The sequence below is a fragment of the Hyaena hyaena genome, unplaced genomic scaffold (assembly GCF_003009895.1).
Source record: "Hyaena hyaena isolate Hyena2069 unplaced genomic scaffold, ASM300989v1 scaffold_828, whole genome shotgun sequence".
Lineage (NCBI taxonomy): Eukaryota > Metazoa > Chordata > Mammalia > Carnivora > Hyaenidae > Hyaena > Hyaena hyaena.
In genome coordinates this window covers 769,755-793,454 of record NW_024081462.1, presented here as the reverse complement: position 1 = coordinate 793,454, position 23,700 = coordinate 769,755, and the positions used below count along the sequence as shown (strand labels likewise).

General features: G+C 42.1%; 1 protein-coding gene across 1 annotated transcript in view; it reads left to right on the top strand.

The window, feature by feature from the left end:
- The window catches only part of LOC120222015 (mitogen-activated protein kinase kinase kinase 5), a 100,633-nt gene that overhangs the window by 65,201 nt on the left and 11,732 nt on the right, over nucleotides 1-23,700 (top strand). Inside the window, exons 14-19 of the mRNA XM_039219698.1 lie at nucleotides 2,004-2,181; nucleotides 2,965-2,985; nucleotides 7,185-7,362; nucleotides 7,454-7,622; nucleotides 12,757-12,942; nucleotides 16,315-16,420. Coding sequence (XP_039075629.1) covers nucleotides 2,004-2,181; nucleotides 2,965-2,985; nucleotides 7,185-7,362; nucleotides 7,454-7,622; nucleotides 12,757-12,942; nucleotides 16,315-16,420 — 838 coding nt within the window. The remainder of the gene's footprint in view (nucleotides 1-2,003; nucleotides 2,182-2,964; nucleotides 2,986-7,184; nucleotides 7,363-7,453; nucleotides 7,623-12,756; nucleotides 12,943-16,314; nucleotides 16,421-23,700) is intronic.

Below are 23,700 nucleotides of genomic sequence, written 5' to 3'. Positions count from 1 at the left end.
CTGTGCTCACAAAGTTCATTAAAGTTCATGAAGATTCACTTTCCTCAGAGTCAATACGTATGCCTCACGCTGAGGATCTGTCTCCTCCCTGCCTTAATTTTTCAGCTATAAAGTGAGAGTCCCCATAACTTCCGCTGACTGCCTTTTCCCAATGCAACATAAATAACACACTACTTCATGGAAGATGCTTTAAGCAATTGGTAAACAGTCTGAAAATCTTCCATGGAAGGAGATGTAAGGACGTTTTTTATACATTTAAGTATTAAAGCAGTAATTCCCTTCGCTATCATAAGACTTCAGAGGCTAGTCCATTAAGAAGGGGGTGGGCATAGTTGCTATTTTAAGGACGTCAATCATATTCTTATATATCTACTCTTCTGGCCTGTTAATTTCCCCATTTGTAACTCTCCTGGGGATGGGAAGCCAGCAGCCCACCTCCCAAAATAGGAAGCACCAAATATGGAAATAGGGCAGAGAAAGCCCAGGGGCCACCGCTTCAGAATTCAGGGACTGAGCAAAGCAGTGACCTGTTCTGAGTCCCTGCAGTCCCCACCTGTCCTCACTTGCCACGCTGCCAAGCCCAAGGTTTAAACTGAGGACTTGTTTCCCAAGAAGTAAAGCTCATGTCTGCTGTTCTCATGATAAGTGGTTATCGCTTTCCCTACCACTGACCATGTTTCTAGCACTTATCCCACCTGCGAATTGCCTCCTGTGAGGAGCCATGTGTTACATACCTTCTGCTTTTGTATAAAGGTTGGCTTACTTTAAGCTTGAAGGGGATCTGATGGGATACCGCTGATGCAGAAATGAGTAGTGTGACCACATGGGAAGGGCACTGAGAGCTGTAAGAGCTGCCTTTCTTGACATAAATGAATGTCTTTCTCTTCTTGGTCGATCTTTCAATTTTCATCCGTCTCTAGGAGTTCACTCCGAAATGCTGCTGTTACCCGTCACTGCAGGGACAATTATACAATATGTGTTAGATGAGATAACATAGACTCAAGCACTGATCTACAGTGTTTGAATGTAGGTTCCAACACCGTCAGACTCTTTGGGGACTTTGGGCAAATGACTGAAGCTTCTTGTACCTCAGTTTCCTCATCTATAAAATAGGTATAAAAATGGTACCTATGTAATAAAGGTTTTTTTGAGATGTGTATGAGACAATATGTGCAAAGCACTTAGAATAGCGTCTGACATATATTAAAGGCTATATAATTACCATAAGTAACTATATATTATTATCTATATAGCAATACACTTATAAAAGGTATATAATAACAAAAAATTCCTTAGAAAATTTTCTTTACTAAATACATGAAAAAATTATTGGAAAAAATTAGAATGGCAACAATGAGAAGAAAATTCTAATTGTTATAAAAATCCTGTTTGTTTAATTTTAAAGTATTTAAAAACATCTCTATATGTCGGCAGTTTGAGACAGGAAAAATATTCACAAATCATGGCATAGGGGAAAGAACACAGGCTTTAAGCCAAAAAGATTAAGTTTTCAATCCCAGATCTCCCTTCCTATAACATGTAACCTCACTCCTCTGAGCCTCATTTTCCTCATTGATGTAACAGGGATAATATTTAATCTACTGGGTCATTGGAGTATTGAGTGGAATTTATAAATCAAAAACCCAAGCACAGTTCCTGGCATATAGCTATTATGACCAACACAATGGTCTCAATTAAAAACATCTTTCTTGCGTGCCAGTGTGCTAATGTGTTCTAAAACTTGAGGACTGAATTATTACTTCATAGTGCTGTCTCCTGTCTTAACATAACTGCTCCCGTCTATGTCATTGGTAACGTTACAAAAGTACTCTGGAAACTTTCCATAACCTAGAGAAAAAATATCCTATCTCACCTTGAGAAAAGGCATGAGTTTGTAGGAAGTAAATGGTAAAGGACTTTGTTGAGCAAGGGGACCAAGTTTTGAGTCCTGGAGCTCATGCGATGAGATGGTCACTCAGAAGTCCCATTGTGCTGTGTCTTAGGTGGGAATGTTTAAAGTCCACCCGGAGATCCCAGAGTCCATGTCAGCAGAGGCCAAGGCATTCATACTGAAATGTTTTGAACCAGACCCTGACAAGAGAGCTTGTGCTAACGACTTGCTTATTGATGAGTTCTTGAAAGTTTCAAGCAAAAAGAAAAAGAGCCAGCCTAAGCTTTCAGGTATGTGGTTGCAGTGAAGAGGATGTGAATCAGCGTCAGTAAACCCTCAGCTTTTAAGATGGAAGATTTTTCCAGAAGTAAGGTAATCTGTTTATAGATTGATATCACTGGAAATTGGTGTAAACATTAGGACAGTGTTCTCAGACATTCAGTTTTGGTATCAGGAAGCTGTCTCACCATTGATTTCACAAATGCTAGGACCTCGTCAATGATAGTCTTTCATCACCTGGTTAGCAGGCATGTAGTATATCGGTATCTAGAGGATTCTAGCATCACTGATACGAAGGTTACAGTGCAATAGGGGTGAAATACAGCCTTTTAGAGCTGAAACTTTAAATCACCACTAATGAGCTACAGGGCCATTATGGAGCTGTTAAAATTTCCAAGCCATCCAGATTCTATGTTCTTTTAATTTTAGTCAGTGGAAAATACCTATTGCCTCTTAGAGAATATTGTTTGGAATAATAACCACTCCTCCCTGCAGGAAAAAAAAAAAAAGAAATGAAAGAAAGAGAAGATTGCCAGTTATTTAAAATTTAAAAAAAAGCAGTATGAAAATATAAATTTTCTTTTGCAATAATTTCCATAGCTCATCTCAGAAAGGAAAAGCAAGTCAATGATTCATTTGTTATTGGCATTTTCGTGTTTGTTTGGGATGAGGGTGGACAGGTTGAATGTTTGGAAAAGACATTGATCCCATTTCAGGCATTCACTTTTTTGTTATTTCTGTTCAACAACAAACCCAACGTGTGTTCATGTTGTTGTTTGCTCTTCTTCCCACAGCGCTTTCAGCTGGATCAAATGGTGAGTTCATTTTTATATTGCCTCCTGAGCTGAAGCTTGATGCATTGCATAATAAGCTCTAGATTTCCCATTGAAAAGCCGCATCCTCTGCTTTTTGCCTCCATGGGAGGCTCCTGGGTGGCCAGGATGTATGCAGCTGCAAGCCAGGCTGGGCCCATTCCTTCAGAAGCCCCTCTCCTCCCTAGGAAAGCAAAACCAGGTGTGCTAACCTAATTACCAGCTAAAATCCCACTTGGGATTGTCGTTAAGTGTGACCAAGAACTTCATGCCTCCTGTTAATTAAAACTGTGAACTATAATCTGGTCTTAGTTCTCCCAAATGAATGCAAGCTGCAAGACTCTTCCTTCCCCAGGTGTTTTTATGGGTCATACACTGTTTCTGTCCAGAGGAGAGGCCGTGGCTTTACCTGAAGGGGCCTCCACCTTCAATAGCTGCACTTGACTTCCCCTCAAGAGGGAGCTGGGAGGGTGGTGCTGAGGAGGGCTTCCTTCCCCCTTCAGGATACATGTCTTATCCAATACCAGACTGCTCTCCCTTTGCCACACATAGATGCAGAGAATTAAGTAAGTCATTTTAACCTAATGCACACTTACTGTGCATTCACTGTGGGCCCAAGAAATGTGTGAGGCCCTGAATATATAAGGGTGATAAAAGCATAGTTCCTAGCTTTAAGGAGCTGTTGTTCTTGTAGGGGAGATGCACAAGGACTAAATCATCTACACCGTAGTGTAATTTAGTCAGTAGAGAGGAGGTTGTAAAGGGGAACAGAGTGACATCACAGATGTCAGTCTGTGAAAGTGGTTCCAAGGAAGACTTTCCAGTGAGGCGACCCCTGATGAATAAAGATGAACTTGAGTTTAACAGGTGGTTGGGGAGTGGAGAGCCAGATGAGGGTGGTCCTAGCGTAAGTTAGTGCAGTATGTGCGAAACCTACGGTGTGAAGGGAGCAGGATGTGGTACTTAAAGTTACATGGGGAAGAGAAGAAGTTGGAGGTGATTAAGCAGGGTCATATCCCAAAGGGCTCCACATGAGAATTAGCAAAGAAGAGTGGAGAGCTGGGGAGAGACTTTAATCTAGAATTAAAAGAATGGGATCTATTGTTCTACGATAACAGAAATGTCCTATATCTATACTGTCTGTTCATTAGCCACTACCAGCAACATTTAGCTTGAAGAGCTTGTTATCTAATATCAGTGAAAACCTCCCAAGGCTGCAAAGCGTTGAGTCCACATTTGGCCAAGCTGGCAGCTGTTTTGTCCATTCTGCAATCTATTCCTGTAAATAATGAAGTGAAACAAAGCACACGAGAGATCTCAGCAGCTCCCAGAAATATCCTCTCATAAGCAGTCCTGTATTTGGGGCCCCCAACAAACCTTTCTCCTCTTAGACAGCCTTACTATTATCAGCAAGAAAGAGGTTACTCTTTTGCTCTCTGCTTTGGCAGCACTTCCTAAAATATAGTTTATGGAATGCTGGGTCCATGAGCTGTTCCAGAAAAATGGGCATTCCACGTTCAAGTAAATCTGGGAAATGCTGCACGTGAGCAGTTTCCCCTGCCATGTATTTTGAGCCTGCCGGTTTGCACATCTCTGTACACTGAAATACGGAATTGTGGTGTTAAATTGGTAAACCCAGAGTAGCTCTTCTTAGCTTGATCTCGGTTCCTACCTTCTACTAATTCAGCGACAGCAGGTAGGTCAACCATTTCATCCTTGAGCAACTTTCTAGTTGCTGATCAGTGAGATGGGTTCCTCAGAGATGAACTATCCCTGGAAGCTGTATGCTTCTCTTCTTCCTCCCTACAGCTGGAGCCAAAGCCAGGTACCTCTCCAATACCTGCTTTCTTCACCTGAGCTACAACTGGGATAGAATAATAGAATGGCCCTGCGTGACATCTTTGATATAACCAAGGGGTAGGACGTGTCCTACTCGTAAGATTCTGTGATTAAGGAAGCTCCTGGATAGGGCTAAAAAACCCTTTTTTCTAAGACTCAGCAGCTAGGAAGAGCTTTCAGTGATAGGGCAGTACATTTTCAGAGAATGTCACTTCCTGCTGTATTCATGGGATTGTTTTTCATCTTCTGGAGCATCACTAATTGTGTTATTAGGTAAATCAAGCTCTTGGTAATACGGTGTTACCACCTGTTGAATACTTGCTGGTGAAAAATATTTTTTATCACATGTATTTTTCTGACTATAAACATAATACATGTTGATTGGAGAAGGTTTGGAAATTTTGGAACAATAAAAGAAAATCACAATCACTGCAAGTACATCTTCTAGAAATAACTACCATGAATAATATGGCATTCTTTGGCATATTTTCTCACAATTATATATACAGCATAGAAGAAAACATATCTATGTATATGGAATCATAAGGGATAGAGTCTGAAAATAGTTGGAGGAAGGGAAAGAAGAAAGAAAGAAAAGGTGTGTCTGGCTTTCCTGTATTTATAAATCGGACGAGGGCTTCTCAGACATGTCCATCTGTCTGACCAACATTGATGGCCTACTGTCACCCCCCTTGCTGTGAATCATTCCTAATTTGCAGTCACGGTGGACAGAGTCAAGAGTCCACTTGACCACTTGCTGACTGACCATCCCACATCTTCGAGACTGGGCCAGTTGTTGATTCCGCCCAGTCCAAGAGGAATTAAGTAAAAAAGGGATTCTAGGCAACAGCAGATTTCCTTTTTTATAATTCTATATCTGCCTTCTTTAGTGAGGCCTTTTGTGGTATTGGGACACTTGTTAGGTAAAGATGATTCTGGCAAAAATTACTTTCTTTGGGGCACCTGGGTGGCTCAGTTGTTTAAGCCTCTGACTTCAGCTCAGGTCATGAACTTGCAGTTCGTGAGTTCTAGCCCCGCATCAGGCTCTGTGCTGACAGCTCGGAGTCTGGAGCCTGCTTCAGATTCTGTGTCTCCATGTCTCTCTCTTTGCCCCTTTCCTGCTTATGCTCTGTATCTCTCTCAAGAATAAATAAACATTTTGAAAAAAAATTACTCTCTTTAAAATCAATATTTGTTGAAATGTTGGCAGTTGCTACTGTGCCAAGTCAGTCTCCATCAAAATAAAGGCCCTTGTCTGCTCTGGAATCACAGTGCTTGAGAACTAGAAAAGACCTGAGAGATCACATAGTCTGTTGGTTTCCAAAACTTGTGTTTAGCAAAGAACCCTTTTTCATACGAATCCTTAAGCAGAATCCTGATACAGAAGACTCATAGAACATATTTGTTTTTGGCAAAACAGGTTTGGAACCTGTGTTCTAGATCACAGAATCCTACTTACTCACCCCAACTAAGGCAGCCCCAAGATGCTGAGGTGGACCCTTAAGCCTGTGAAAAACATGGTTTAAAAAATAGGAATCTGGAGGCACCTGGGTGGTTCAGTCGGTGGAGCATCTGACTTCGGCTCAGGTCATGATCTCACGGTTCATGAGGTTGAGCCTCACATAGGGTGGCCGCTGTCAGCTTATCAGCGCAGAGCTTGCTTCAGATCCTATCCCCTTCTTTCTGCCTTGCCCCTGTTTGCACTCTCCCCGCAAAATAAATAAATATAAGAAAATTAAAAAATAAATAAAAAATATGAACCTAGTCCTTTATTTTATAGACATGAGAACTGAGACCCATAGATGACCTTCCTAATATCTGACAAATGGTCAGTAGAAATGAGAGGACTGGAACCCAGGACCGCTGCGCCTGGTGCTTCCACTTTTTCACGGCCCTGAGATATTTCTTTCTCAGGACCTTGGCCCACCCCCCTGTACTCCCCTCTGCATGGATTGGGTGGATTGGATATGGAGCACGGGGAGAAATTAGGATCCATGACTGGCCTCTTAGGTAGCATAATTTTACTAGTCATTGCAGTGATACACTTGACAATGAATATTGCTCCCTTTTGGTGAGTGTTTAGTATGTGTACATTTTTTTAATGTTTATTTTCGAGAGAGAGAGAGAGAGCGAGTATGCGTAAGGGAGGGGCAGAGAGAGAAGGAGACACAGAATCAGAAACAGGCTCCAGGCTCTGAGCTGTCAGCACAAAGCCCGGCCTGACACAGGGCTCAAACTCATGGACTGTGAGATCATGACCTGAGCTGAATTTGGACACTTAACCAACTGAGCCACCCAGGTGCCCCTAGTATGCGTACGTTTTTAGAAGTATTAATGAGCATTTCCCCTCTCGTGACAAGCAGAGTACCTTAGAAGCATATCCTTGCCTGTGCCCGTCTTGGTGGAGGACACCAGCAGCAGCAGCGAGTATGGCTCGGTTTCTCCAGACACGGAGCTGAAGGTAGATCCCTTCTCTTTCAAGACGAGAGCCAAATCCTGTGGTGAACGAGATGTAAAAGGAATACGGACACTCTTTCTGGGGTAAAGACCTGACTTACTTTGGGTGAAAGAAGAACGTCGTGGGTCGTTTTATAAAGAGCGCTGTGATTTATCCTGCATTAAATTCTTACAGCATTCCGGATGAAAATTTCGAAGATCACAGCGCTCCACCTTCCCCTGAAGAAAAAGATTCAGGATTCTTTATGCTGAGGAAGGATAGTGAGAGACGGGCCACCCTTCACAGGATCCTGACTGAAGACCAAGACAAAGTTGTGAGGAACTTAATGGAGTCTCTGGCTCAGGTAACCTCTCTCGTGGATACTTGGTTCCTAGAGTTACATACTTGCACGTGTCATCACCCCTTGGAACTGTCACAGGTGGTGTGACAGGAGGGAACTCTAGGGCTCTTGATGATGAAACCTGCCTTCCCCAGAGAGGAAAAAAAGCCAGTCCATGATGTAGAAACTACATCTTTAAAAAATTTTTACTTATTTTTGAGAGAGAGAGAGGAGAGAGAGAGAGAGAGACAGCACAAGCAGGGAAGGGGCAGAGAGAGAGGGAGACACAGAATCCGAAGCAGGCTCTGGCTCCTTCGTAGACCTTCGTTCCTACCTTCTGTCTTGGGAAAACAGCTGCAGCTGCACAAAGGGTGGAGCTGGACGGGCCAGGTCCAGTTTGTCTCTCAGTCCGACTGTCTGGTCTCAGCTTGTACTGGGATATAAATGGAACGACACTCTCTTTCTCAGCCTTTGTCTTTGTCTTCATAACTCCACTCAGTTTCATTGTTGATCCTGTCGCCTTGGCCATTCTCTGATGCCCACCTCTTTGGATCCCATAGGAAGGGTCAAAAGCCACATGTGTGTCAGCAGGGTCTCTGGGTGCAAGACCTGAAATGAATACTATCTGCACTTTCTGGGAGAACCCTCCTTGGGTCCTAAAGGAAAGCTGCCTCGAGCGGTTACTCCGAGGCCCAGGAAGGAGGGGCTCTGGGCCGAGGGGCAGCCAGGGCTCTGTGCTGGGGTAGGGTGAGTGCCCCGGACTCTGCACAGGAGTGTTGGGGGGTGTGGAGGAGACGGGAGCAATCTGGAACCTGTAGCTGTCTCCCTTGCCTTTCTTTCTGCTCACTCTGCTCATTCAGGGACTGGAGATTGGATGGCACGAGATAAGAAAGGGAACCAAATTAAAAAAAAAATTTTAAGTTTATTTATTTTGAGAGAGAGAGAAAGAGAGACAGAGAGAGAGTGGAGGGGGAGGTGAACAGACAGAGAGAGAGGGAGAGAGAGAATCCAAAGCACTCTCCACACTATCAGTGCAGAGCCCGACGCAGGGCCCTATCTCATGAAACTTGAGATCATGACCTGAGCCAAAATCAAGGGTCAGATACTTAACAACTGAGCCATCCAGGTGCCCCAGAAGGGGAACCAGATTTAGATGAAAGGTACATCTGGGCAACAATTGCAAGTCATTCATTCATTCAACAAATACTTACCATCTACTGAATCCCAAGCACTTGTCTCTGTGCTATAGATATTACAGTGAACAAAACTGTAAAAAAAATATATCCCATTGCAGCTGACATCCTAGTGGAGGAAGAAAAACAATAAAAATTAGTAACTATATAGCAGCAACACATACAGTTACAATATATAGTAACAATAGTAAACATATTGTAATAATAGTGAACATATTCAACATAAAGTAATAAGAACACTTTGTATGAGCCAGGTATTGTTCACGGTGTTTCATGTATATTCACTCATTTAATCCCCATGGCAATAGCACTATAGTAATAGTTCCTTTAGCATCTTCATTTTGAGATGAGGACACAGAGGCACAGAGGAGTTGAGTAACTTGCCAAGGCCACATAGCCCTAAGCAAAGAGTCAGGATTTAGGCCTAGACAGTCTGGCTCCAGGGTGCATTCTCTTAACCACCACACCATTCTCCTCCCCGGGTGACAGCTCCCAGGTGGTGACAGGTGCTGGTAGAAACATAAAGCAGGGGAGGGATTGGCGCCTTAGGTTGGGGAAGGAAAGGAAATCCCCATCAGCTGCTGTGGAGTGAAGACTTCTCCGAACTCTGGCTACCAGTGCACGATGCCTGTGTGAGGTCAGAAACATGGGGACTGCGGGGATTGCCTAAAGCTCATGATCACCCCCAAAGGATGTGCTCCTCCATTACAGAAAGGGATTTCTGAAGGTCCATCAGGCAGGACTGCTGTGATCATTGTCAGGGTCCCAGCTCTCGGCGCAGAGCCTGCCAAGAGACTTTACTTCCATGACTGCGCTGAAACGCTTAAATTTCGCAGTTGGTTGATCCTATTTAATTGTCTGTGACTTCCTGGTTCTTTAAGCATACTTGAATGTTTTCTATAAAAGGAGAAAGAGGAGCGCCTGGGTGGCTTAGTCGGGTAAGCGTCCGACTTTCGCTTAGGTCATGATCTCGCGGTTCGTGGGTTCGAGCCCCGCGTCGGGCTCTGTGCTGACTGCCAGCTCAGATCCTGGAGCCTGTTTCGGTCTGTGACTCCCTCTCTCTCTGACCCTCCCCTGCTCACGCTGTCTCTCTCTCTCCTAGAAATAAATAAAACTTAAAAAAAAAATAAAAGGAGAAAGAAAAAACATGTTAAAAACAACCATCAGAGGGCACGTATGAAGGGACCGGTGAGGACCAGAAACCGTGGTCCTCGCATGCTAAATCCCCCATCATCCAGTGATAGCAAGGGTCCTTCTGACTGTGTCGCTGTGACATCACATGGTGGCCTAGTGACGGAGCAGATCCTAGTCCAGGCTTACTGCTGGCCTACTTCCAGCTGATTGGGGCAGGAGAATGCAATTATTAGGAGCCTGGGCTCAGCCTCTGCTTGCCTCTGCTTGAGGTTCCACGCTGTGTGATTCAACCTCTGAGGCTGAATTTCCTAATGTATACAACAGAAGAAATGCTAGTATCTACCTCATGGAGCTTCTATAAGGAATAACTAAGCTCATGAGCAACTGAGGTAATAGCAGAGAGTGTTTCACACATGTTAGCTATTATTATTGCTGCTGTGAGCATTATCAAGCAGGCTAATCAAAGTTGTGTAATCTCTTCCAGTTTTTTCTACAGCCAGATCGAAGTTAATTCTTCCCATTGTATTAAATGTCACTAGATACATCTTTACATGTAAGCCTGCCCTTTTGTACATAACAAGACCAAAAATGGAGGTGTTGGTTAGGTCCCCAGACCAGCTCACAAAAGCCCTTTAAACCTGTAACATCCTTCTGAAGTTCGCTCATCATTTTTGAGGAAGTTTAAAGGATAAAGACTAGACAGCACCTTTGCAGAAGAATCTGGATGGCACTGAGTGCTAGGAAAGGCGCACCTATCAGAGGCCACCTTCTGCTCTCTCAGGCTCCCCCTTGGTACCCGAGATGCTCATTTGTGTAGGCACGCTAATGAATGCACAGGAACGCAGGAGGTAACAGAAATAACGATTATGTAAGTGGGTGAAATACCCCAGACAGAAAACACCTCCCAGAGTCGACAACGTTCCTTTGTAGGACAGTGGCACACACATCAAAAAGACCAGAAGCAACATGTTTTTCTGTTGTGAAAACAAAGCTAATGTCAGAAAAATGTTTGCTATTTCATCTGCTGGCAAACATGTAACTGACTTGTCACTAAGATAAGCTTCCAATTCCTGAATAACTCACATTTTTCTTCTTGAACATATTTTCATGTTATTATGATATTGCCTGTGAATCTTTACTTTGGGTGTAATTTCGTTGGTGGTAAGAAAAGAAACAAAGTTTAAAATTGTTCCCAGTCTGGTTTTAATTCCCTTAATGACAGCTTTCAAGCTTTTCAATATAATCTTTTCTCGTGAAAACATAAACAGGAGAGGGAGCTCCCCTAATGAAAATATACTGAGAGAAAGAACTTGATGGGACATTCCTTTTATTTTAATAGAATCCCAGAAATTGTAGTTTTCACAGCCCAATTGAGGAATTTAATTTTTATGATGTAGTAACAAAATGTGCAATAGCAGATAGAAAATGTGCATAATAAAAATCTCATTTCTTGAAGTTAAATGAGGATAAATAACATCCTAGTATCTCTCCTTTAAGGAAGCAGTAGCGGTGTTCCTTGTACAAAGTAGAGAAATTCAACCTGACAAAAGAAATTTGTTTAAATAGTGTACTATATTTTTAATATGTAAAATTGTCCGTTGGTTCATTCTTACAGCTAATGGCCTCATTGGTGGGTAAGGAATTGTTTCAAGGATGGATGGAGTTTGAAGTGAGCCCCCCCCTTTAAAAAATCTTTTAATGTTTATTTTTGAGAGGGACACACACACACAGAGTGAGAGTGGAGGGAGGGGCAGAGAGAACGGGGGACACAGAATCCAAAGCAGGCTCCATGCTGTCAGCTCAGGAGTCTGACATGGGGCTCGAACCCATGAGCTACAAGATCATAACCTGAGCCAAAGTCAGACACTTAACTGACTGAGCCACCCAGGCGCCCTTGAAGTGAGCCCCTTGTGGTTGAAAAGAACTGACACACTTTAAAGGCAGTTGAAGTTCTGGGGGCACGTTGTAGGTGCCTCGAGGACCAGTGAAGGAGGGGGGCGTCTTCAGGGATTCCAACGATGGTGCCTCACCCAGCCTCACAGAGACAGAAACTAGTGTGTGATTCTGAGGACCTTCACATGCCAGGAGTTTGTACGTCCTTTCTTGGGTTTGGCTGCTGTTGGCCCTCCTGCTATTATCTTTCTATTTCTGTGCGTTCCCTTCTTCTCTCCACATAAATTGTCATTCTCAACACCATTGCTTCTGTTTTCTTCCTTATAACTAGATGTACTCTTGCTGCTCTTTATCAGAGAGAGAGAGAGAACCATCTGGGGAGGTGCAAGAGAAAGGGGGGTGTGGACAGAGGATCCCGAGCAGGCTCTGGGCTGACAGCAGAGAGTCTGATGCGGGGCTTGAATTCTTAAACCATGAGATCATAACATGAGCCGAAATCGAGAGTCAGAGGCTGAACCACCTGAGCCGCCCAGGTGCCCCTCTTGCTATTTATTTATGAAATAAATAAATAAAATCATAGCTTATGATTTATTTCTCTGGGCTGACTTTGAGCTTTAGCTCATTATCTGATCTCTCTTTACTCTCCCATTAAAAGTTCTGAGAGCAAGAATTTTATTGCCTCAGCCTGTCCCTGTTTGGGCAAAGCTCTGTACATCTGACTAAATCATAGCTATTAGCCAATGTGTGGGGTTGGTACCCTTTCTCCCAAAGTCTGATTATTTTTTTGGTGGTTGGTGGAGGTTGGGTGGGGCATAGAGTTCAAATATGGTCTTTTCCCTTAGCTGGGGACACTTTGAACCCAACAAGGACTGTAATTACGGCAGGCTCATGACTCATGTGTCCTGCACAGATCAACTGACAGGTTAATTTATTCACAGGGGGCTGAAGAACCAAAACTAAAATGGGAACACATCACAACCCTCATTGCAAGCCTCAGAGAGTTTGTGAGATCCACTGACCGAAAAATCATAGCCACCACACTGTCCAAGCTGAAGCTAGAACTTGACTTTGACAGCCATGGCATTAGTCAAGTCCAGGTAGTACTCTTCAGTTTTCAAGATGCCGTAAGTATGACTTTTTGCTGATGTTTTCCCGCAAACTCCCAACTAAAATTAGCAAAATAACATAAAACGCAAGTTCTGTTACCTATTCTTTCTTTAATAACTTTGATGCACGTCTCTTTTTTGATGATTAAGTGTGAGATGATTAAGGTTGCCTCTCTGTGCTTCTAAATAGCAGATTTGTTGTTTTATGTGTTTGTATCTCCCAAAGTTAGATATACATGATATCGAACACCGTGGGAAATAGCAAAACTAACCAGCATCTTCCGTGGCTGAATTCTGTGCTTATGAAATCATGTAGCCGATCACTATTTATTTTTTTGACTTCAGCCAAAGAACAGACTGTAGTGGTACTTTCTAATTCTGTATGAGACCTGCCATCTAGTGGTCATTAAGAGAAATGCAATGGCACAGATGGGAATGATCACTAAGTAAAACCAATACTTTCTTTTCCTTTCACTTTTTCACTGGTTTCCATACACAGCACTTTAAACATGTTTGTTTAATTCATATTAATTTATCACTGAGTGAAAATTAATCCACATAATCTAATGAGAGATTGCTGAAGGCTCTGCCCTCTCAAATGGAGTTGCTGTGCAACACCAGCTGGAAGCCAGTCTTTCAAAAACCTGATTCAGAACATTACGTGCTATTCTGAATAAGACTTATCTGTGGAACTCTGTACCAAGAAGGCCTGAAGCAACTCCTAGAAGGTCTTCACAGGCTGAGGGAGACTGAAATAAGAGAGTTCCTGATAGTGCCTCAGGTATAAAATAGAAGCACTTTGCGTAATTGTATTTAAATTCCCCAGATGTGTTTATTTCTCCTACATAGATGCCTTGACAATTGTATTTGGTGCATCAAATGACCCCTCATTTAAACCCGAATTATAATCCTTCAGTGGCCACTGGTATTCTCTGAAACTCTGTGTAAGCCACTTGGTCCTTGTGCTATACTGTGGACGGGAACAGCACTCCTGACTTGAGTGAGATCCTGGGTAATGAAAGCAACTGGCAAAGCCAATTACTAATAATTAAATGCTAAAGGCACACTTCACTGCAACTAGGGAACCCTAACCATCTGCAAACAGAATGAAAGACTTTAGTGGTGTTGCACTTGCCCACGCATTTGGCTTCCAGCCTAGAGGCTGGAAAACAAGTTGGCCAGTAGAATTCACACTGAGAGTGGATTTGTTGTAATCATGGGCCTCAGGCCCAGGTGTCTCACACACGCGCGCGCGCACACACACACACATCCTTGCTCTTGCTCAATTCCTGTGCAGGATGGGAATGAACCCCAGTAATGAACCCTGTTTGGAAGAGCTATGAGGAGCAGGTCATAGTTCTAGAAGATCCCTCCTCCTGTGTGGGACCCTTGAGAGAAATGTTCCAGTTTACCAAGTGCTATACTCTGCATTAGTCACAGAGGCAGGCAAATCCTTTAAGAAATGAAGGTACCAGAACAAACTCATTCTGAGAGGATTCCTTAGAACAAGTGCGAACCTAGCAATGGTTCACTTCCTTTTAGGAGCAACTACTCCAAGGAATTCCTCAGATTGACTCCATTGTAAACTGGGTTTTTTTTTTTTTTTTTTTTAGAGAAAGAGAAAGCATGAATGGGAGGAGGGATGGTGGGGGGAGAGAGAATCCCAAGCAGGCCCCACTCTCAGCATGGAGCCCAACATGGGGCTTGACCTGATGACCCTGGGATCATGACCTGAGTCAAAATCAAGAGTCAGATGCTCAACAGACTGAACCACCCACGTGCTCCTAAACTGGGTGATTTTGATGATGGACCAAGGGGCAAAGAATAAGTAACTGGAACCCCAGCTTTTGGCAGGGGCTTACAGCTAGGTCACCATCTCTGAGGCTTCTTCTAAAATCTCTGGTCAGAGCCCTTTTGGGAAAATAGCCTCTTCTCTTAGAGGGTCATGTTGACCAGCAATTAGTGGAGTTAACTCAAATTTTAAATAAGCCTCTTTTAGCTTTATGGTAATGGTTATTTTTTTTTAATTTTATTTATTTATTTTTAGTTTTTTGAGAGAGAGCACAGTGGGGGAGGGGCAGAAGGAGAGGGAAGGATAGAATCCCAGGCAGGCTCCACACTCAGCCCAATGCGAGGCTCAGTCCCTTGACCCTGAGATCATGACCTGAGCTAAAATCAAAAGTCAAATGCCCAACTGACCGCGTCACCTAGGTGCCCTAATAATAATATTTTTTAAGTTTTATTTTATTTATTTATTTTGAGAGAGAGAAAAAGTGCAAGTGGGAGAGGGGCAGAGAGAGGAGAAAGCAAGTTTCATAAACAGGCTCTGCACAGGCAGCTGGGAGCGTGACACAGGGCTCAAATGCAGGGCTAAAACATGAGGCTCGAACTCACGGACTCACGGACTCTATGGCCATGACCGGAGCTGACTGAGCTGAAGTCAGACGCTCAACCAACTGAGCCACCTAGGCGCCCCTGATAATGGTTATTTTTTTAAAGATAATGCATTTAGCTTATACATACAGTGGGATATTATTTACCCTTCAAAAGGAAGGAAGTTTTGACATATTACACTCAGGAAATAAGCCCATGACAGAAATACCATATGATTCCACTTAGAGGAGGGACAGGCAGAGTAGTCAGATTCATAGAGACGGGAAGCAGAATGGTGGTTTCCAGAATCTGGGAGAAGGCAGGGGGGAGTTGTTGTTTAATGGGTATAGAGTTTCAGTTTTGTAAGATGAAACGAGTTCTAAAGATGGATGGTGGTGATGGCTGCACAACAGTGTGAACGTACTTAATGCCACTGAACTATATGCTTCACAATGGTTAAGGTGGTAAATTTTCTGGTATGTATATTTGACCACAGTTTGTAAAGAGAAAAGTAATGCATGTATCTATTTCAGTGTCTATTTAAATGTGTGAAATATTATTAGCCACTAAAAAAAGATACCCTTATGACACAGATTTTCAATGTGAACAGCCTTTCTGGAATATTCTGGCAGCTTCCTCCTCAGAGTCACAACACTGAAAATCAGTGTTTATTTTTATTTACACCCCCTGGGATTCTTTTTTCCTCCTTCACCACCTCCGTTATCCAATCTGCAGTCATTATAAAAAGTGGAAGTTACATGTTCTGAGTCCCAAAGAAGCAACGTTTCATTTAACCACACTGCCTTTGGTTTGCTTACATGCGGATCACCAGACTTTAATTTGAAGTGGCACTTTTTTTTTTATTGTTTTCCAATGACATAAAAGAATTATTCACAGCTCAAGGTGAAGAAACCTGGTAGTTGTTTTGTTGATAGAATGTCATCCGGTTGCTTGTGTCAGCTAGGTTATTTGCAACTAAAAATTAAAGTAGACTAAATGTCACCCTCTTTCTCCAAGGTCAATAAAGTTCTTCGGAATCATAACATCAAGCCACACTGGATGTTTGCCTTAGACAGTATCATCCGAAAGGCGGTGCAGACGGCCATTACCATTTTGGTGCCAGGTCAGAAACATTTAATTACTTTGCAAATACTTAGTGTTTGATATTTTAGATTGCTGTTTATCTGTCATTTATGGTGTCTTCCTTACTGCCTTTCAGACCAAGTTAGCCTTTTTTTCCCAATCTTTTTGAAGCCACCAAATCAATCTTTGGCGCATAGAGTGTAAGCGATGTACACCAAGCCAGACGCTTACTATGGATGAGGAAGGTTGCTTCCTTGTTTGTAAAGAGCATATTTAGATACGCGGAGAGAGAGGAAGTTATTCAGGTGACCCAAATACATATACATTTTAATATACGGATAGTTGTGTCCACAAAACACACTCTTGTGTTATCCTTTACTGGTGGTTCTCAAATCTGCCAATGTGCATTAAGTGATGTCAGGAGCTCTTTAAAATTATAGCTTTTCAAGCCCTGTCCCAGACTGAGTGAGTAAGAATCTGCTGGGGAAAAAGCCCAGGAATCTGATTTTGATCCAGCTCCCAGGTCATTTTGATACACAGCCGGGTTTGGGAATCACTGGTCTAGACAGATCCCAGCTATGCTTGCAGTGAGGTACGAAAGGTGTGGTGTTGATGAAACAGGATTGTATGGAGTGAGAGACACATGCAAACGCTAAAGCTAACTTCCAAAGTACTTTGATAGTGTACTCACGAAAAAATTTTAAGCAAAGTTCTTCCATCCTATGTGTACATATGGGTGGGTGGGTGGGTGAAGAGAGAGAAATGATAGGTAGATAGGTAAATAAGCAGAGTTAGATACATAAATTAGAAAAATGTTATATTATACTAATTTGTACATGTATTATAAAACATTCTAGGGGCTTCTGGGTGGCTTACTCGGTTGAGCATCTGACTCTCGATTTTGGCTGAGATCGTGATCCTAGGGTCTTGGGATTGAGCCCTGTGTCGGGCTCTGCGCTGAGCATGGGGCCTGCTTGGGCCTCTCTCTGTTTCTTCCTCTGCCCCTCTCCCCCGTTTATGCTCTCTCTCTAATATAAAAAAACAAAAACAAAAAACCAAACCACTCTAAAACAGAAATTTAAAAAGATAAGATATAAAATATCTTAAAATTTAGGTTATTTACAAATGGTACCACAAAGTTTTAAGTCATCATTAATCCTTCTGAGTTGTGGAATTCCCTCTCTTCTCTCAGAATACCTAGTTTGATTTGTGAGTGAAGGCACCAGCATCAGTCTTATAATCTTTGTAACGATTAAGTAAAGATTAGGGTAGAAAAGGTGCATAACTTAGAAAAAAATTCTACAAGGGCAGTAAAACACATAACGAGTAGTTGGATGTGAACCTGGGGATGCAGTGCTAATGTAAACTTAATGTAATGCTCTAAGGCAATTAACAGGTTCTTATATTTAGATGATTTGTCATTGGGATAGGCTTGGGTGTGAGGAATGTACTGTAGAGGGGTTATACAGTCAAAAGGTGTGAATTAGAGAAAGGAATAGGTATGGGTCACCTGGGTGGCTCAGTTGGTTGAGGGTCTGACTTCAGCTCAGGTCATGATCTTGCGGTCAGTGAGTTGGAGCCCCACATCGGGCTCTGTGCTGACAGCTCAGAACCAGGACCTGCTTTTGATTCTGTGCCTCCCTCTCTCTCTGCCCTTCCCCTGCTCACATCTGTCTCTCTCAAAAATAAATAAACATGAAAGAACATTTAAAAAAAGAAAAAGGAATAGGTACAGGCATAAGTTAAGTATGGTAGTAACCTAAGTGAGAAAAGGAGAGAGATATTATACTTTGATATATTTAGCATATAAATTATCTGTTAATCTAATTTTTTAAAACTTCCCATTAAAAATGGATTACCTAAATGCAATGGATGATATCCTGGAATAGAAAAAAATATCAGTGAAAAACTTGTGTCTGAATAAAGTCTGTAGTTTAGTTAATAGTATTGTACCAATGTTAATTTCTTAGTTTTGATGAATATACTGTAGTTATGTAAGATGTATTAGGGGGAAGTGGGTGCAAGGTATATGAGTATTCTCTGTTACCTTTGCAATGTTTCTGTGAATCTAACAAAATATTCTCAAAATAGAAAGTTTAAAAAGCACGCTGATCCTCACACTGTAGTTGAAACGCTGGTCGTTTAGGGAGAGTGCAGAGAGTCACATCTCCTTCTGCTCAATTGGGTGTCCCAGCGATCGGCACTGCTTTCACCCAACCCATGTGCAGAATGTTCTCTGTGAAGAGGGTTTGCCAAGGAAAGCTATTTGCTCTTCCACTGTGAGATCAGTTCCACTGAGGCTAGTAGGCGTCTCCAATGAAAACCAAAATTATTGTTTGCAACCATTTGAAAAAAAAGTGGAAATTTTTTAAAGTTTATTTATTTATTTTGAGAGAGAGAATGCCAGTGAGCATGTGGGGGAGGGGCAGAGAGCGAGAGGGAGAGAAAGAGAATCCCAAGCAGGCTCTGTGCTGTCAGCACAGAGCCAGATGCAGGGGCTGATCTCACAAATGGTGAGATCATGACCTGAGCCCAAATCAAGAGCCGGATGCTTAATCGATAGAGCCACCAAAAAAGTGGAAAATTTAGAGGAGAATAACTGGAGAAAGCATTTTTAATAATCCTCCCAGGTTGGAGAGAAATCATATGCATTTGTCTGCCAATATATAAATGATGAAGTACGCGAACAAGATAAATTGATTTCAAGCATTTGAGAGTTCCATCAAATTTGCAAATGTCCCTAAAGATTTTGTTATGCAATTGAGATTCAAAGAAACTACATTAAAAATGCCTGTCTTCGTATTCCCCTGACAATTCCTTCTAGGTGACGAAACACTTACAAATAAAACCTGTGACATATTTAAATGTACGTCATCATTAGTGATACATTCCCTGGGTCTGTCTACCGAGAGGACCCAAATCTTGGTACCTAAACACCATTTTCCAATAAAAGGAATCTGTGCTCCCTTGATGGTTGATTCCAGGCCTGGAGTAGGGGGAATACAGATGAGCCTGGAATATGTTGGTGATGCCAAAAAGTAAGGAAGTCCTAAAAAGGATGGAGGCTTTTTATTCTTTTTTTTTTTTAATGTGTTATTTATTTCTGAGAGAGAGAGAGTCAGCATGAGCAGGGGAGGGTCAGAGAGAGACGGAGACACAGAATCTGAAGCAGGCTCCAGGCTCTGAGCTGTCAGCACAGAGCCCGACGCGGGGCTCGAACCCATGAACTGTGAGATCATGACCTGAGCAGAAGTTGAATCCTTAACCGACTGAGCCACCCAGGTGCCCCTGGAGGCTTTTTAAAAGACACCACACCCATGTGAGAGAGTCTGAGCCAGATCAATTTGAACCATAAAATAAAATAGTGATCGCCTTGGGCTATGGCACATAGAATAAACTAAATATCTGTAAGTCTACGCTGATATAAATAATTGAATAAACAAATAAATGAAGGAAAAGAGCTAGCTCTTTGTTACAGAATACCAGTTAATCAATGTAGAAGGTATGAGGGAAATAGAAAATTGCCATTAGGCAAACAGCACAGTAATAATTATTGCAGGCAAGAAGCGTCAGTGGCTGCTAAAATGAGTAGGCAAATGAGTAATGAGAAGCAGGGTATTTGAATGGTTGCACAGTGTCTGCCCACAAGATTATTTACTAATTTCAAAGGAAACACAGTAACCTTACAGCTGAGGAAACTGGCAGACACCTCCTTTACCACCCGGTCAAGGCAAGCATTGCTAGTAATAAGACACATCAGCATGCCATACCTCCTGATGTGATGCCCTTAGTCGTGAACAACATCACCTTTGTGGTGTTCTTACCAAAAAATGCACAGCCTCAACTTAAACATGCTAAGACATTGATCTCCAAAGGAGGGTCATGGTACTCCTCAAAAGTGTGGAGGTCGTGGGAGATAAAGAAATAGCTGGGTACTGGGGCACCTGGGTGATTCAGTCAGTTAGGCGTCCAGCTTCAGCTCAGGTCATGATCTCAGAGCTCGTGGGTTGGAGCCCCACATAGGGCTCTGTGCTGATAGCTCAGAGCCTGGAGCCTGCTTCAGATTCTGTCTCCATCTCTCTCTGCCCCTCCCCTGCTGTCTCTCTCTCTCTCTCTCTCTCTCTCTCTCAAATATAAATAAACATTAAAAAAAAAGAAATAGCTGGACACTATCTCAGACAGGAGGAGACTAAGGAGACATGGTAACTAAATGCAGTGTGGGATTCTGGTTCACAGAGAGGATATCGGTGGGAAAACTGGTGCAATTCAAATAAGGTCTATAGATTACTTCATGGTGTCGTATCAATGTCCATTTCCTGGTTTGGATCCTCATGCCACTGTTCTATAAGATGTCAGGTTTAGGGCAAGCTGCTGATGGATATAGGGAACTCTCTGTATTGTTTCTGCAACTTTTTTGTTATTCTAAAATTATTTCAAAATAAAAAATACAAAATAACAAAAAAAGTGTTCAATCTTCTTTCTCCCCCTCCTCCCCCACCCCCCCCACCCCCGCCCCAAAAGGAGCACACAGAACAGAGAGTACAGTGCAAGCCCCTTAAGAGTTTTTTTCTCAGGCTTATTTTCTCACTTGCCATCAAGAATCAGCCTCTAGATGACTGGCAGCATTGAGTATCTGTTGTTACAGTGTGGCTGTGGGTGACCAGATGGAGAAGTGCTAAGCCTACAGACCATGTGGGCAGTGCTAAGAGAGAATCGATAACATAGGCATACTAACTACATTACCAAAAGTTTTTAAAACTGCTAAAGCACCTGATATTATTATCAGTGAAACTGAACTACTCACGTGCCCAGTGTCCACATTAATGTAAAATGACCAGCATTCTGTACCATACGAGCTTACACTGCACTGACATGGATTGTGATCTTAACAAATATCAGAAACACCCCGTGTTAAAGAAGCTTGGTCTGGTTATTTTTCTCTGGGGAAAGAACCAGTTGGGGTGGTGGCTGGGGATAGGGAAGTGGGAATAGTATTGTTGTTTGATCCCATCCTGCTGTACTGGAAACACGCACCAGCTCTGGTTTCCAAAACACGGGCTTAAGTGCCACCCGTTCGTTGCCTGAGTCCCCTTCTTTTGCTTGACACTTGCCTCTCTCCTGACAGTCCGTTCTGCCTTCCACTCTTCTCAGCAGGCCCTGGACCACTGGTTGAACTTCCTTCTCTCAAACACTTCTGCCTCTGTCTCCACCAAGCCGCGGCTTTCCCCTCCTCCAAAACCTGCTTAGGCTCTTCTGCTTCTCTGAATCAATCAATGACTAAACCACCCCTGCATCTAGTTATTGCAGATATACTTTATTTACCTCCTTAGCATTCTTAATACATGTTCGTGTGAATGGTATAGGTTGCTAGGTCTGTAACTGAGATCATCTAAGGTATGTTACCTGCATTAATTTGTGCTTATAATTTCATGTTATCTTTGTACCTGCTCTTATGGCTCTTCCCATATTCGTTCTAGTTCTTCTTTAGGTTGTTACCTCTTTGAGGACAAGGACCAGATGCTCTAACTCAGTTGCATATTTTACAGTGTATAATTTGATGACGTGTGCTCAGGGAGCTACCACAAAAGTCCAGAATAACAAACTATTGCATTTGCTTGCGGTTTTCTACTTGATTCAAATTATTTGAGAGAATTTTTCAGTCTTGTATACATAACATATCAAAATTGTAATTTATGATAAAGTATTATAAAGTTGGGGCTATATAAGGAGATGTTTAAATTTTTTTTTATTTATCAAAAATTTATTTATTTTTGAGAGACAGAGTGAGACAGAGCACGAGTGAAGGAGGAGCAGAGAGAGAGGGAGACACAGAATCTGAAACAGGCTCCAGGCTCTGAGCTGTCAGCACAGAGCCCGATGTGGGGCTCAAACCCACAAACCGTCAGATTATGACTTGAGCTGAAGTTGGACACTCAACCGAGTGAGCCACCCAGGCGCTCCAGGAGATGTTTAAATATAATAATAAATATCAGAAAATTTCCCTCCCCCAAAGGGACATTATAGTCAACAGCACGCTAAAATTTTTAAATTGTTTTTAAAAATTTCAGTTTAGAGACCATAAAAGAAATTTAAGAATAGTTTTAGAAAAATTTAAAAGAGCTAATCTTATGTTCTAATTTAAAAGAGCTGATCTTATGTTCTAATTTAACCTAGACTTGCACTTTCTTAAATTATTTTTAAAGTAAGATTTTTTAAAATTATTTTGTTCCCTTATAAATACAAATAATCCTGGTAGTATAACTCTTCCATTCTGCCAACAGTTTTTGAGACGCTTGCATGTCCTAACCCCTGTACTAGGTCCTGGGTTTACAACGGTAAACTACCTGATTTTGAGGCCCTCCCACTATAGATGAATTAGGAAATGGAATTTTGGAAAGAGTAAAGAGATGATGCAGAAAACAGAGTAGAGGTGGGGCTTGGTTAACCTTCAGAGATAAAGGGCAGGACATGGAGAAGTTAGAACCCTTGTGTGCTGGTAGTGAGATTATAAAACGGTACAGTCAGTCTGGAAAACAGCATAATAGCTCCTCAAAAAATTTAAAACTAGAATTATCGTACTATCCAGTAATTCCTCTTTTGGATATATATCCAAAGAAAAAATTGAAAGCAGGATCTCAAAGAGGTATTTGCACACCCGCATTCATAACCGCGTTACTTACAATAAACCACATGGAAGTCACACAAGTGTCTGCTGACAAATGAATAGATGAACAAAATGTGGTACATGCATGCAGTGGAATATTATTCAGCCTGGAATATTATTCCTTCCTTTTGGAAGGAAATTATGACACGTGTTACCACCTACGTGAATCCTAAAGACATTATGCTTCGTGAAGTAATAAGCCAGTCTCAGAAAGACCAAATACTGAATGAGTCTACATATATGAGGCATCTAGAGTAGTCCAACTCATGGAAACAGAAAGCAGAATGGTGGTTGCCAAAGACAAGGGGTAGGGGAAATGGTAAGAGTTGGCATTTAATAGGTATAGAGTTTCAGTTTTGCAAGATGAAACTTATAAAAAGTTTGCAACTTTAAAACTAGTTCTCCATACTGGTTGAACAACAAGACCAATATACTTAACAGTATTGAACTGTATACTTGGAAGTGGTGAAAATGGTAAGTTTTATGTCATACATTTTTTTTTGCTACAGTGAAAATTAAAAATAAAACAAATAAACAGAGAGAGAAAGGAAGTCAGAGCTACATAAACCTGGCCCCTGAGGAAGGGGACTCTGATTTTTGTTATGAGCAAGAGATGAGGTATTTTTTTATATTGTTGAATCTGAAGTGCTGGCCTC